This window comes from Mesoplodon mirus (assembly GCF_964341445.2).
Source record: "Mesoplodon mirus genome assembly, chromosome: 13".
Taxonomy (NCBI): Eukaryota; Metazoa; Chordata; class Mammalia; order Artiodactyla; family Ziphiidae; genus Mesoplodon; species Mesoplodon mirus.
The window spans coordinates 10,375,865-10,391,164 of NC_138989.1; the positions used below are offsets into that span (position 1 = coordinate 10,375,865).

Below are 15,300 nucleotides of genomic sequence, written 5' to 3' on the forward strand. Positions count from 1 at the left end.
AATGGCAGGGTTCCAATAAAATTCTATTTACGAAACCAGCCTGGGGGCTGGATTTGGCCCATGAGCTGGAGTTTGCTGACCCGTTCCCATCCCCACCCCCACTAGACAGTGATACGTGCTATGGGGAGAAAAAAGAGAAGGGAGCTCAGAAGGGCTGCGAGAGCTGGGGCTTGCAATTTTAAATAGAGTGATTGGGGAAGTTATCACCGAGAAGGTGACATTTGATAAAAAATCTGCAGTGGAAGGGAGTGAGCCATTCAGATGTCTGGGGGCAGAGCATTCTGGAGAGAGGGAGCGACAGGTGCAAATGTCCTGAGGTGGGACTGTGTTTTAGAGACGGCAAGGAGGCACGTGTGGCTGGAGTGGAGTGAGCAACAGAGAGAGGAGGGAAGGATGGAGAGAGAATGGGGGCCTTGCAGACCAGTGCGAGGACTCTGGCCTTTTTCCTCAATGAAAGTAAAGGACTCTGAGCTGAAAGAGGACATGATGTGACAAAGGATCCCTCTGGCTGCTGTTTTGAGAATGGCCGATGGTGGGAGTGGAGGGCAAGGAGACCAGTGAGAAGTATTACAATAATTTCAGCTTGAGAGAGGAAGGTGGCCGGCACCCAGGGTCCTAGCGACAGGGATGGTGGGAAGTGGAAATGGCGGGGATGCACAGGGCAGGAACTGCCTGGGGTCAGCGGCTCTTATCTGCGGTCTTTTCCTTAAATGGGCTTCCCCCAACTCTATAGACTGCTGACTCACTGGCTGGATGAACCAGCGGTGAGACGTGGGGATCTCGAGCTTCAGAAGTCGGCACAACTGTGACCCCAAAGATCAGCCACGACCAGGCATACCTCTCTTGAAGCCCATCCCCTGCCCCACAGAGAATACAGAAGCTTCCTCTGAAGTCAAAAACATCTGGGGGAAGCGAGGGTGTGGGTGGGGGGGGGAAAGGGATGCTTAGAGAGGAGAGAAACAGCCCAAACAGGCAGTTCATCTTTGAAACCACTGGACATTTATCCAGAAAAGACTGTTTCAAAGTGAAAAATATTAAGTTACATTTAATACCACAGTTAAGTTTTTCTTTTCAGCACCATCATGGAGTAAGTCATTTCAGTCAGAGAAAACGGGGTTTGTTTGTTTGTTTTTTCCCTTTTGGCATGCCTGGGTCACAGGGTATATATTTTTTGCCCATGACCAAATCTAGCCCATAGACATGTTTTAATAAGCCTACTGTGTGCGTAATGGAATTGACTGTCTATATTTTAAAATTGGGAGATGTCACATAAAGATGGAAAAGACTCGAAAGTTCTTGCCGCTCTGAGTAAGAGTTGGGTGAGGCCCAAGGTCAAGATCACTGGCCACTTTGCATGAGGTGTGTGCCTCTTGGGTTGCCTGAGACTCAAAGACCCCTGGCATCTCACTCCCAGCTTGCCTTACATACTTATGCTACCAGTGTGCTCCTTTAGAGCCTTGTAGTTTCTCAGCCTGAGTACTTTAATACTGATTGAATCATTGATGGGTTCCCTGATTCATTCACGTCTACCCATATCTATGGAACATCTCTGCACTGGGGGCTGTAGGTGCGGTGATGGAGACAGATCCAGCCCCTCCCCTCCGGAGCTTAAGAGCCTCATGGTGGAGACGGGCTTTACACAAACACAGCTGTGATAAGGCTGAGTTGGAGAGTGTGTGGTGCTTTGACAGACCCAAACAGAGAATCTGGCTGAAATGGAGCCAGGGAATACTTCCTGGAGGGAGTTGTGTCAATTTAGAAACACGGGCCTCAAGTTTCTTCTAATGGGAAGGTGGCTTTATAGCCCTCAATCCCCTGGAATCTTGACTTTCTGAGTGACTGGGCCAATAGAATGTGTCAGAAGTGGTGTGATGCCAATTAATGGGTCCCGGCTCCAGGAACTGGCAGCTTTTCCTTCTTATGTCTTGGGATGATCACTCTTAGCACCCAGGCACCACCATGCTGGGAGGAAGCTGGCAGCCTGTGAAGAGACTCATAGGGAGGAGGACCAAGACTGCTGGGTCTCAGTCCTGGATGAGCTCAGAGCTGACAGCCAGCCCCAAGGTGCCACCGTGTGGATGAGTTCTCTCGGAAACAGACACTTTGAGCTGCCCCAGCTAGCGCTGGATCCTTCCCCACTTAACCCTACTCAAATGGCAGATTGGTGAGTGAAATAGATGTTTGCTGTCTTGAGTTAATAGGTTTTGGAGTGGTTGCTCACAGCAACAGTAACTGGAACAGAAATATTGAGCTGAGATCTGCAGGTTGAATGGGAATTCAGTAGGCAGAGGGTGGAGGGAGAGGCCCTGGGGAGGAGGGAGAGGGGGACAGTGTGGCTGGAGGGCAAGCCAAGGGCTAGCCCATCCAGAGCCTTGTAGCCCCTGCTCAGACCTTTGTCTTTATCCGATAAAGAATGGTGGCCACCGAGGATTTTAAACTGGGAGTGGTTTACGTTTGGAAAGCTCGCTCTGGCTTAGTGTGGGGAAAGGAGACAGAGGGGGCCAGAAGAGGTGGAGGCACCCATTAGGAAGTCACCTTCCTCCTGGGAATTTGAGGACAATCTTGGGGTCACAGAGCTAACTAAAAAATAGGACCAGAATCTAGGTCCCCTGCCTTCCATTTCCACAGGCTCTTTATTCAACCCTAGAGCTGAGGAAACCACAAGCCAATATATTGGCATGCCCAGGCTTACTGGCTCAACCCAGTGGTTTAGAATACGGGGAAATTAACCCAGCTTTTACACTCCTTAATCTCTTGTTTTATGTCTCCTCTCAGCTGCAAACATAAGACAAATTCTACCCGTTGTTTTCTTTCGCCTTTTTCAGCTGAACTTGCAGCTGAGAAATGAGGTCATTGAACACAGTGGGAAAGACTGCTTGCAGGCCGGAATCTTTGGGGACATGCTTGATTTTCTTTTTTCCCTACATAGTTTGTCAGACTTAAAACTTTGGTCTAAAAGAACTTATCCTATGGTCTTAGATCTGGGGGTGGGGGGGAATCCCTTTTGCTTTTAGAATGCACAGGATCAAATACTGTGTTAAAAAAGCAGTTCTAAATGAACACTTGTATTTTTGATAATTCTGTGATTGGAATTATATTCATAGAACATAGCTCTTACATGTGAGATGCCTTCTAGCCTGCCTGGAATTAAGATTTTTAGCCATAGATCTGAGGGTTTTAAGTAATTGAGGGCCAGAGAGATCAACTTCATTTCACTGCATAATAATAGCTAGCAATTACTAAGCACGTCTCATATGCCAGGCTCTGTGCTAAGTGTTATTTCTTTTAATCCTCATAACAAATTTGGGAGTTTGGTACCATTCATAAGGGTGTAGAGAGAGGAGGCTCAGAGCAGCACAGCGACCTGCCCAAAGCTAAACAGTTGTATGGGGGAAGTCTGGACTCAAACCCCAGCCCTGTGCTCTTAACCGCTAGCCCCTACTGGTAGGGATAATCTCCCAGTGCTAGTTTATAACCCCTGCCGCCCCCACCTGCATTTGATGGCTATGTTGCAATAATAGCCTCCAGTTTTATTTTAATGACCAGCCTTGCACAGCTCATGGAATGAGGTTTATTTTAATGACCAGCTGATTATGATAAGTCATAATCAGACCAATGTCTACGTGAGGAAAGACCTCATGCATATTTAAACTTATTAAACTTTAAATATACCATGTCTTGCACACTGAAACATGGATCGGAGAGGGAAGAATTGTGTTCTGTGACCATGGATTAAAAACCCCATGCAAACAAGGGCAACGTCACAACCAAACTATTTAAACAGTCACGGGAGCATCTTTACAGATGCCACCTTCCCCAGAGCCTGTTTGTTTGCCCAATAATCTGAGCAAAAAGTTCCTGCGAAAAGAGCCCCTAGTTCGTTCCTTCTCTTTATTCTACAGAAAGGCTGCCAGGTGACTAGTGCCACTAGAGGTACCAGACTCAGAGAGGGTCATCGGCCTCTTAGATGACACTAAGGGCAAAACTTGAGCTGAGGGCTTCCCTGGTGGCGCAGTGGTTGAGAGTCCACCTGCCGATGCAGGGGACGCGGGTTCGTGCCCCGGTCCGGGAAGATCCCACATGCCACGGAGCGGCTGCGCCTGTGAGCCATGGCCGCTGAGCCTGCGCGTCCGGAGCCTGTGCTCCGCGACGGGAGAGGCCACAACAGTGAGAGGCCCGCGTACTGCAAAAAAAAAAAAAAAAAACTTGCGCTGACCTCGTGGGACCTTCACGGAAAGGATAAGAACCCCTCGGCTCACTGAGTGGCTTTCTCTGTATCCTGCGCCTCTTCAAGGTCCCGTGAGGACACTTCAGTGGGGTCCACTGAGTGGCTGGATGGAGTTGGCTCAGGTCATGACTTGCCTGCTTTTTTTTTTTTTTCATTCTGAAAATCATATTTCTGATTTTGGCAATAGATAACACCACCACACCCTCCTTCTCCAGCCCTGGCCTTTCTAACCAGATATGCGGGCTGCAGGATTTCTGGCGGGCTGATACAGATGGGTCTAACCATACCTCTTTTTTTGTCACCCACTGAACTCCCATTCAGCATTAAAGATCCTGCTCAGAAGTCACACTTCTGGGGATTCTTTCCAGATTTCCTTTTCACCCCCTAAAGTTGAGTGGGCGGACATTGTGAAATAATAGAAAAATATATATATATTGGTCTCTGCCCTCACTTTCTGACACAGAGCTCCCAAATCCCTTGGAATTTCCTGGGTGATAGAGGTGTTTTTTTCTGGGGAATGGGGCAACTCTTGGTGGGCTCCTGGATAGCTTTAGGATGGGGCCTGGTCGCCAGAAAGACCAAGCCACGATTAGAAGCTTGGACCTCTCAGCCCCACCCCCAGTCCTCTGGGAAGGGGAGAGGGGCTGGAGACTGAGTTAATGATAGAGCATGCCTGTGAGATGAAGCCTCCATAAAAATCCCTGAAGTACGGGGTTTGTGGAGCTTCCGAGTTGGTGATCACATCCAAATAATGGGAGGATGGCACTCCCCAACTCCACAGGAACAGAAGCTGCTGTGCCTGGGTCCCTTCCACATCTTACCCTATGTACTTCTTGATCGGGGTGCGCATCTGTACCCTTTATTATGTAATAAAATGGAAAATGTAAGTCAGTGTTTCCCTGAGTTCGTGAGCCATTCTAGAAAATGATCAAACCCAAGGAAGGGGGTCATGGGAACCCTGATTTATAGCTGGTTGGTCAGAAGTACAGGTGACAACCTGGGACTCGAGACTGGCATCTGACGTGGGGGTGGTCTTCTGGGACTGAACACTTAACCTGTGGGATCTGATGCTAACTCCAGGTAGAAAGTGTCGGAACTGAACAGGATGGTAGGATGTCCTGCTGGTGTCACAGACATTTGCTTGGTGTGGGGGAAAACCCACACATCTGGTGTCAGAAGTATGAGTGCGATCATGGTGTGAGAGTAAAGGAGAAACACACGGCAGGAGTGTTCTTCCTTTACAGGCACACTTCAGGGCACTTGAGGTGCAGCCCCATGGCACTGTGTCGTGGCACCGCACGTGGTAGGGACTGTCCCTCAATCCTTTTCATATCTCCGTGCCATCAGAAGGCCTGCATGCAGTAGGTCTTCAAAATACAAACGGTTGGTTGTACAATGAGAATGGGCCTGTGGTCAAGGTAGTCTCCCATTCTCACCCCTACACTTACTTGGAAGCCAGGATAAAGGTCCAGGACATCATGCGCTAAGGGGCCACGGATATTTTACTGAAGATCTTCTGGGGAAACTGAGGAATGGATTTACATGTCACACTGTGAGGCAAAGCCTCGTAAAAACCCTCATTAGACATCTCCGTTCTCTCCCACTGATGGCTGCCTTTCCTCTCTTCTCTCCTCCGAAGGGTCCCTTCTGCTCACACTCTCGGCCCGTCTCCTGAATGTCTCCATTCTATCTGTCAGGGAAGCCTCTCTGCTCTTCCTGTCTATCTGCGTATTCACTTGAATACACTTGCTCACCAAAGAAAGCTTCTCCTTGGGATGCTCACTCCTTGGAAGGCATGTGGTGGGGACTGTAAATCACAGATATTTTCTCTTGTCTCAGAATGAATGAATGAGTTAATAAATGAATGCACAAATGGTAAGCTAGCTTATTTAGACCAACCCATTGGGAAAAAAAAACCAAAAATGCTGGACAAAATATTTTTTTAGAAAGAGTGGCAAAGGGACTTCCCTGGTGGCACAGTGGTTAAGAATCCGCCTGCCAATGCAGGGGACACGGGTTCGAGCCCTGGTCTGGGAAGATCCCACATGCCGCGGAGCAGCTAAGCCACAGCTACTGAGCCTGCACTCTAGAGCCCGTGAGCCATAACTACTGACCCGCGCCTAGAGCCCGTGCTCCACAACAAGAGAAGCCACCACAGTGAGAAGCCCGTGAACCGCAACGAAGTGTAGCCCCCGCTCGTCACAACTAGAGAAAGCCCACGCACAGCAACAAAGAACCAATGCAGCCAAAAAATAAATAAATTTTGAAAATAAATAAAATAAAATAAAAAGAGTGGCAAAGAGCCAACAACGAAGTGGGAATCTCTTGGCCAAAACTAAAGAGAGACTGGAAACCAGAGAGGTAAGGCGGCCTGGGAGCTGCTTTGGTCCTAAGGACATTTGCCAATTTAGAAAAGGTTAACTTTCCTTCTAACAGCTTCCCAGGGCAAGGAAAAAGCATAGTCCATGGTCTGCACAAATGAGGAATCAAAGAGAAGACCCTTCTTACAATAAGCTGGGATTCCCAAGGGCCAGACTTTCAGGGGAAAGGTGACTAGAAATATACCAGCCCCTCATGGTCTCACACTCAGGGCTCCCACCAGTCACCTGGGAACCTTGAGCTTTAAGAAGACCTCCAACCACTAGTGTCCAGCCCCCTCACCCCGCACGCCAGGGCCTCACAGACCAGAACTCCCTCTTTTTTTTTTTTCCATTACGTTGAAATTTACATAACATAAAATTAACTGTTTTAAAGGGTGCAATTCAATGGCATTTGAATTGATGGCTGTACAACCATCGCCTAAATCTAGTTCCAAAACATTTTCATCAGCCCCAAAGGAGACCCCACACCCATTAAGCAGTCATTCTCCATCCCCCCACTTCCTCAACCCCTGGCAACCACCAATCTGCTTCCTGTTTGGGATGAACCTCAAACAAACTATGGTAAGTGAAAGAAGCCAGGCACAAAAAGGTCCCATATTGTATGGTTCCATTGGTAGGACCATTGTTTTTAAGACATACACATATTTCTTTACGTTAACGTTGTGAAGAATTGGGAAATGGTGCATTACCTGCTGTGGATTCCATTTCCTCTTTAGCCGGCAACATGTCAATTTGGGTTCCTAAAAGCAGCCCTAGTACAGTAACTCTCAACCTTGGCTTCACATGGGAATTATCTAGGGGAGCTTTAAAAGGTACTATGTCCGGGGCCTTCCCTGGTGGCGCAGTGGTTGAGAGTCCGCCTGCCGATGCAGGGGACGCGAGTTCGTGCCCTCGTCCGGGAAGATCCCACATGCCGCGGAGCGGCTGGGCCCGTGAGCCATGGCCGCTGAGCCTGTGCATCCGGAGCCTGTGCTCCGCAACGGGAGAGGCTACAACAGTGAGAGGCCCGCGTACCGGAAAAAAAAAAAAAAAAAAGTACTATGTCCTGGTAACACCCCCAGAGGGTCTGATGTAATGGGTCTGGGAAGCACCCTGGGCACCAGGTGATTCTAATTGTGGAGCCAGGGCTGAGACCACTACTCTAATAGCGCAACGGCAGGCCGTTTCTACCATATATATTTCCCCTCTTCCTGCTTCAGCACCTCCTTTCCATCACTGATTTGTGCCTCATTTGGTCTGCACAAGCTAAGTATTCTGGGAGTTTGTTTCTGCAGGATGTAGCAGTCCACGAATGCTGGTGTCACTCAGTTTGGGACATGCGGGTGCTTTCCAACTATGACCTTAGTCATAGGGGGAATTATGAGTAAGCCTCATTCTTAATCTCCAAAATGGGGCTAATCATAGTATCTATCTCATAGGAACGTTTTGAAATTTTGACAAAAAGACATGCACAAAGCACGCAGCAGACACTCATTATAAATTACTGTTGTGGCTGTGATTATTAGCATGATTGCTACTGTTACATGAATGGGCATTTCATAATGGACCAGTCTGTTGATGGTTCTCTCTCAACCATAGGAAAGACCTTTACAAAAAGAGGGAGGCTACTGATTCAACAAACCAACAAACCTTTTTTTGGTCCACTCGCTTTGGGTGGATACCGAGCTACGACCTGGGGTTTCAGGAGAAGGTCTAGAATAGGGATATCGATGTGGAATAAAACAAAGTAGTGTGCAAACACATTAAGGGAACTGAGAGTCCAAATGGGCTCTGGAGGTGGTCGGGCTGAAATCTGGGAAGGGTCAGGAGAGGGCAGCATTTAAGCTGGACTTTTAATGATAATTAGAACTTTAGTTGGAAGAGGATGTAGGGAAGAGTACTTAAGGCCCAGAGAACAGCACGGGAAAATGCCCAGAGGTAGGGACAAGCCTTGGAATGAGAGGGAAAGAGGCACAGCTGGGGACCAGCAAGATTTCTTGGGTAGCTCTTGGCATTGGATGTGAGGACAGACATATGTAGTAGAAGATACCTCACTGAATACCAGGAGGTGAGGCTGGCGAGGTAGGTTGAGCCAGACGAAAAGAAGTCATTAGACACCAGCCTAAGAAGGGGCTCCCCATGTGAGACAGCTGCCACCCCTCAACCCAACCAGGCAGTGGTCCTTCTCAGTGGTCCTTCCCAAGACCACTGGTGCCACGGTGATGGTGTCTACTTACGTCAAAAGAATATCCCCATACTGGATATCTGACATCTTTTTGGCTGGTTGGAATATATTTCTTTCTTCCTCTTTGGGTTTCTGAAGTTGTTGTTGCTTCTTTTTCAATGCACTCTCCTCCCTCAAAATAGTAAAGTATCCACGGCCAATCTTCACCCACTGAATCAAGATGCTGGAGAAAGAGAAAGAGAGAGGAAGATGAGTTGGCTATCAATGCAATGTCTTACTGTCTTGGGACTGATAATCCACTGAAGGGCACTCTCATGCCCAGTAGCAGGAGACCTCCTGCCTTTAGAATTCCAAAGTCACAGAGACCTAAGCTTGGATTATGGACCCACCTCTTACCAAAGACCTTGAGCAAGTTATCTGATCTCTCCTGGTTTCAGTTCCATCACTCCACAAACATTTATTGAGTGCCTACTATGTGCTAGGCACTCTGCTATGTCCATTGAAATGAGCATAATAATTCACACCCTAGAGAATTAATTTAATTGGTGGTGTTTTTATTTTGTTTTGTATTTCATGGTGTGTCTCAGATTCAATGAAATGCGGTATTTGAGTTTCTTATACATATGTCACCGGAAGGTCACCAGCAATCTTTTTCTAAATGTAGACCCTGCTTCTCAGCTCACGTAAAGTTTTCTGAATCTCTATGCTACACGACACATGTGCATTCCAGCCGGTCATTGGCAGGTACGGATCAGGCATCATCTGCCCAGCCCGTATTCTCGTTACAGCAAAATAGTCTCTCAGGTTCCTCATGTATAAAATTGTGCAAAACCAAATGAATGTGTACCCTGGTGGAACACAGTGAAACCAGATCATACAGAACTGGCCCTAAATTGTCCATTTGGGCTCTTATTTTTAAGTTTAGGGATGCAAGCCGTTGATCTGAGGTGGAATTCGTATTTGAAACAAAAATGTGCTTCGGTTTTGCTTTCAAGCTTCTGAAATCCACTCATCAAAGAGCATCCTGAGGCTGCCAGATAACCTGACAGAACGAAAACCGTAACCATGAGCAACCCCTTAATTTCACAGGGGAGGATTTTCTTGATGTGGCACAAACAAAGCAAATGCAGAGCTATTCTGGGAGTTGGGCTGACAGCAACTGTTTTTTCGTGGTTATGTTACTTCACAGAGACTCTTCGCTCAAAATGTGGTTCATAGGTCAAGACGCACGCACCACAAGGGTGTGAAATGACTCACATTATGAGGCTTTCTGGGCTCCGAAGCAGGGTCGGGTGGGGGGGAAGCGAGGGCGGCTTAGGGTTTTCTGGGAGTGGGGCTGGGGTGAGGGGTCCCTTGTTTGAGTGTGGTCTCAACTTCCCGCCAGCACCAAAACAAGGAGCACCTTGGGTTTCTTATCAGCTTTTGCCCAGATGTGGGGCAGAGGGAAGGGGGGGGAGGAGGGGGGCGGGCAGCTCAAACGCTGTCAAAGGTCACACGTCACGAACGGAGTCAGACTCTTCCTTGCGTTAATTCACGCCCAATTTCAAATGTGTGTGTTTGCCTAAATAGCTGCATCATTATTAACCGTTCAACAAAAATGTAATGAATACCTGCTGTGTGTCAGGAGCTACTCTAGGTGCTGAGGCACAGCAGCAAACAAAACAGCTCACAACATTCCTGTCCTCGTGAAACTCCTATTCCAGGGGGTGGAGACAGGCACGAAACAGAGTGAACTGTAGGTGGTGACACGCTCAGTTCCAGGGAGGAGCATAAAGCAGGGACGCGGGAGAGGGAGAGACAGGGGTGGGGTGTGGATTGGTGCCATTTTAAATTGATGGTCAGCGAGGGCCTGGCTGAGAAGGTGACATTTGAGGAAAGACATAAAGGAGGTGATGGAGTAAAACCATGCAGATACCTGGGGGAAGGGAACAGCATGTGCAAAGGCCCTGGGCAAGTACAACTTTTCATCCAGAAAAGTTTTGCTTTCATTGAATAAAATGTTATGTGACATCACATAGTACAGTCTGTGCTCCTGAAAGATTATATTTGTCTGATTTAGATATTGGTCTTCTATCTAAGACTTTTGTTTAACAGAAAGGATCTGCTCTGAAAAAGGAAGGAAGGAAGGGAGGGAGAGAGGGAGGGGGGAAGGGGGGGAGGGGAGGGGAGGGGAGGGGAGGGGAGGGGGAAGAAAAGCACTGCTGTGTCCCAGACTGGGTGCTACTCTGGAAGCAGTAGATGTTACCCCTTTCATTAAGAAGCTCACCTCTAATAACTCCAACTAACACCCTCAAGTTCAGAGCCCCAGCACTTGGAGAGGTCCCTCTCTGCCATCAGACCTCAATGAGACTTCTCAAGCACATCCAGGGTGCTCCTGAGATGCAGCAAATCATCTGGGTAAGAGGCTTTTTCAGTGAACGAGGCACTGTTGTGGTTTAACATCTGTGGTAGAAGTTCGCCCTGTAGCTCAACAGTTCTGTGTCCAGCCCTCCCGCGAGTCCCTCGCTCCTGGGTGTGTGAGTTCACTTATTTATCCTCACAACAGCTCGACCTGTGGGCACTGTTGTTATCATTTCCACTTGCAGATGAGGAAACAGGCCCAGAAAGGTGAGGTCAGAAAAGCTGGCAAGAAGCAGATCTGGGGTCTGAACCCAGGTAGTGGATTCCCCCCGTGGGGTCGGACTACAGAGTCTGCTGGTTTGTAGGAGGTCAGGATGTTTCCACTGGGGAGTCTCACCAGCTTGTCCTGGAAATCCCTGTCCTTGACTTGGAGATTCTATAGGCCACCAGGTCCTTGGCTAACTTGGGTGGCTTGTCACTGACTGGCCGGTGTTAGGGGCTCGCCTTCACCGGTTGTCCAGATTCTCTCACGGAGTAGAAGGCTGTCAGCAAGGCCTCTCAGGTCCCAGAACAGACCATGGTCTTCAGAGGCAGAGGGTGGGACCGGCACCGAGAAGTCTCACGTGTGATAATTGCGTACAACTGCGGGAGGGGTTCTGGGGACCTGGAACAGACCCAGGCAGGATGGTGGGCTTTGGGCTCTGCTTTCACTGTGTAACTGAACAAAAGCCTTTGTCTTTCCCTACAGAAACTGTAACCAACTAGATCCTGAAATGCATGTGTTATGGATTTAATTGTATACCACCCCCCAGCCAAATTCATAGGGTGAAGTCTCAACCCCCAGTACCTCAGAATGTGACCTTATTTGGAAACAGGGTCACTTCAGATGTCATTAGTGAAGATGAGGTCATACTGGAGGAGGCTGGGTCCCTATGCCAATAGGACTGGCCTCCATATAAAAAGGGGAAATTTGGGCACAGACACATAGGCAGAGAGAAAATCATGTGAAGATGAAGGCAGAGATCAGGGCAATGCTTCTGCAGGCCAAGGAATGCCAAAGATTGCCAGCAAATCAGCCGAAGCTAGGAGAGAGGCATGGAACAGATTTTCTGTCTCAGACGTGAGAAGGAACCAACCCTTCCGATACCTTGATCTTGGACTTCTAGCCTCTGGAACTGTGAGACAATAAATTTCTGTGGTTTAAGCTACCCAGTGTGTAGTACTTTGTTACAGCAGCCCTAGTAAACTATTCCAGCATGATCAAATATCTAAGCCTACACTCATGGAACAGCCCAACTCTTTTATTTTCTTTGACTGCAAGGGTTAACGAAATCCTTATTAAATTAATTTTATAATAAGTGACAGGCTGAAGGTCATGCCACAGTAAATAAAAGGGACCTGAATATTATGTACCAGGCCCTGAGCGGGACGGCTATTTTGTGTCAGATCCTGTTCTAGGCAGTTATGATGTGTCAGGTTCTGTTCAAGCACTGGCACTACAAAGGCGAACACATCCTCAGAGAATTCAGTCTTCACCTCTGCATCTAAGTTATCTTATTTCTACAAAAGTAGAAATTAAGAGGTTGTTAAGAGATTTATTCGACTTCTTTATGCCCGAATCCAAAAAGGATTAGGAGCAGAAAATTTTTAAAGTGAGAAGGGCAGGAGACATGAAGAAATAAGAAAACAATATCAGGTAAGACAAGTATCAAAACCCATGCCACATGAGCCAGTGCACAGACTTGACCCTCAGCATCCCAGCGGCCAGCACAAAGAGGGAAACACTATCCCTCATGTGATTCCTAATGACCATGAGATTTTGAAAAAGCTGTTCAGGTGATGCCTAGCCATTCCTGGTGGAAGAAGAAGAGATTTCTTTCAAGGATCTGTATAGGGACGACACTGTGAAAAGCCAAGTCTGCAACAAACCTCTAGATGCGGGTAGTGATAAATGCCTGTCTTACTGATTAACTCACAGAAAAGCATTGGGGAGTTGGTGTTGGCAATTTGAGGAATCTGGCAAGTTTTCTGGTAGAACTGCAGCCCCTTTCAACCAAGGCAGCCAGACTCCTAGCGGTTAGATCTTCTGGAAAGACCTGGCTGAGAGATGAACAGAGGTGGTGGTGTGTGTGTGTTGCGGGGGAGGGGGGGCAGGGGTTGTCTGGGCCCTCAGGTCAGACCCACCAGCCTATTCTGGGAACTTCAGGCTGCGGGGTGTTCGTTCTGTGCACCGTGAAGTGCTCCCCTGTTACTGCAGAGGCCCATTTAAAACTGCTTAGTATTTTAGCAAACTCCCATTTAATTCCCTCGTATGTTCCCTCCATTTTCTTCATCATTATTGCTGATTACCAGGCTATTTGCGTGAAGGGAGCTATTTGCAGGGAAGAGCAGTTTTCGTCTTTAAATCCACTCACCCGGGGCCTCCTGTTCACTGCTTTCCGCGATGTAAAACTCCCACGGCCAGCATGGCGAGAGAAACGATGGGGAGTGAAATAATGAACTGCGTCAGGCAAACGGAGGAAGAAGCAGATTATAAAATGGAAAGTTTCCTCTACCCAAAGCCACTTCCTCTTAACCAATGCGTGCGGGTAGGTTTTCACATTTAAGGGACATACGTTCTCTGTACATTCATCAGCCTGTGTGAGCTGATGAATGAAAAATTCGCAATATGGCAACAGGAATAGTCTTAGAGGGGCTGAGCTGAGCCACACCAAAGGGGCAGGTTTCACTCCCAAGCACCTTCAGACCTGAGGGCCAGTGTACGCAGTGGTAAGCCTTGGAGGGGCCAGCCTCCTGGATGGGGTCTCTACTTTGCCACTCCCTTCGGCAGGTTTTAAACCTCTCTAAACCATAACCTCTTCATCTCCAAATGAGGAAAAAAGGTCATTCTTGCCTCAAAGGGCTGTTGGGAGGATTAAATGACAGTGGACGTAAAGAGTTTATTTAGTGTAGCACCTAGTGCCTAGGACTCAATGATTGGGCGCTACAATTATTATTGCCAACTCGCTTAACAGTCCTGGGAGGGTGGTGTGATCTGCAGTTGAGAAAATAGAGGGAAGAGGTTAAGTAAACGATGAGGGTCATAGTAGCTGGGAAGTAGCAAAGCAAGGGTTGGGAGCCAGCAGGGATGATTCCAGAATTTCTCTCTCCATGTGCATGCTGCAAACGCAAGAATATTCAGAAGGAAGCTTTAAAGCTTTGAGTCTATGCATCTCTGGGCTGTTCTTATTGTGCAGAGTTCACCTCTAGGCCCACAGAAGAGAAGCTGGTGGCTTACACTTTCCTCCTTTAGACCATGTTTTAACCAATCCAAGTCACCACCTGAGGCAGATCAGCTCATCATTCAGCAAATACTCCCTCCCTCCCCCATCCCCTACATTCAGGGGTGGAATGTACTCCCAGCATCCTGACTTTGGGCTTCACCATATGACTTATTTGGCCAATGGGATGTTAGTAGATATGACTTGAAAAGAAGCTTGAAATAAGCTTGCTCAGTTGGGTCCATGACAAGAAAAAAACCCCACTATTTCACTGAACCCAGAAGAATAAGAAAGGCATGGAACAGACCTGAATCCAGCTAATCTCAACCTAAATCAGCCAAACCCCAGTTATCCCACAGACACATGAGCGAGGAAGAAATACTTACTGAAAGTCACTGAGTTTTAGGATAGTTTGTTACACAGCATTATGGTGAAAATCGCTGACCAATACATCATTTGTTATAAGGTGACATTATTTTATGAACCACAACGAAGGAAAAATCCATGCCAGTTTGATTAAGACATGATTGTACATTGCATCTCCAGTTCAGAGATGTTAAAATGTGAAAAAATATGTGCCTATTAGATATAAAATATGGCATTAGGAAAGAAATTGCCTCAGACCTGAGAAAAGATGATCTGGAACAGAACTTGGAACATAAAGGTAATTAACAGTCCCTTCAGAGAAGTATCTAACAATTTTCTGATATTCTCTGATGAGATTGAGAGTCCTTTCTGGGGTGTTAGATTTACCCACACATCTGGCCTGTCAGACTTGTAACAAAGCTATTAATCTTTACTAGTCATCCCACTCTTGAGTGATGCTATCTAGCTGCTTGCTACTCGAAGTGTGGTCCCTGGACCAGCAGCATTAGCAACATACCGGAGCTTGTTAGAAATGCAGAATCTTGGGCCCCCCTCACACCT

General features: G+C 47.6%; 1 protein-coding gene across 2 annotated transcripts in view; it reads right to left on the bottom strand.

Annotated features, from left to right (window-relative positions):
• Window positions 1-15,300, bottom strand: part of CCDC60 (coiled-coil domain containing 60) — a 262,580-nt gene that overhangs the window by 45,394 nt on the left and 201,886 nt on the right. For both annotated transcript variants that reach the window (XM_082640818.1, XM_082640819.1), the window contains exon 5: window positions 8,826-8,996. In XM_082640818.1, coding sequence (XP_082496944.1) covers window positions 8,826-8,996 — 171 coding nt within the window. The remainder of the gene's footprint in view (window positions 1-8,825; window positions 8,997-15,300) is intronic.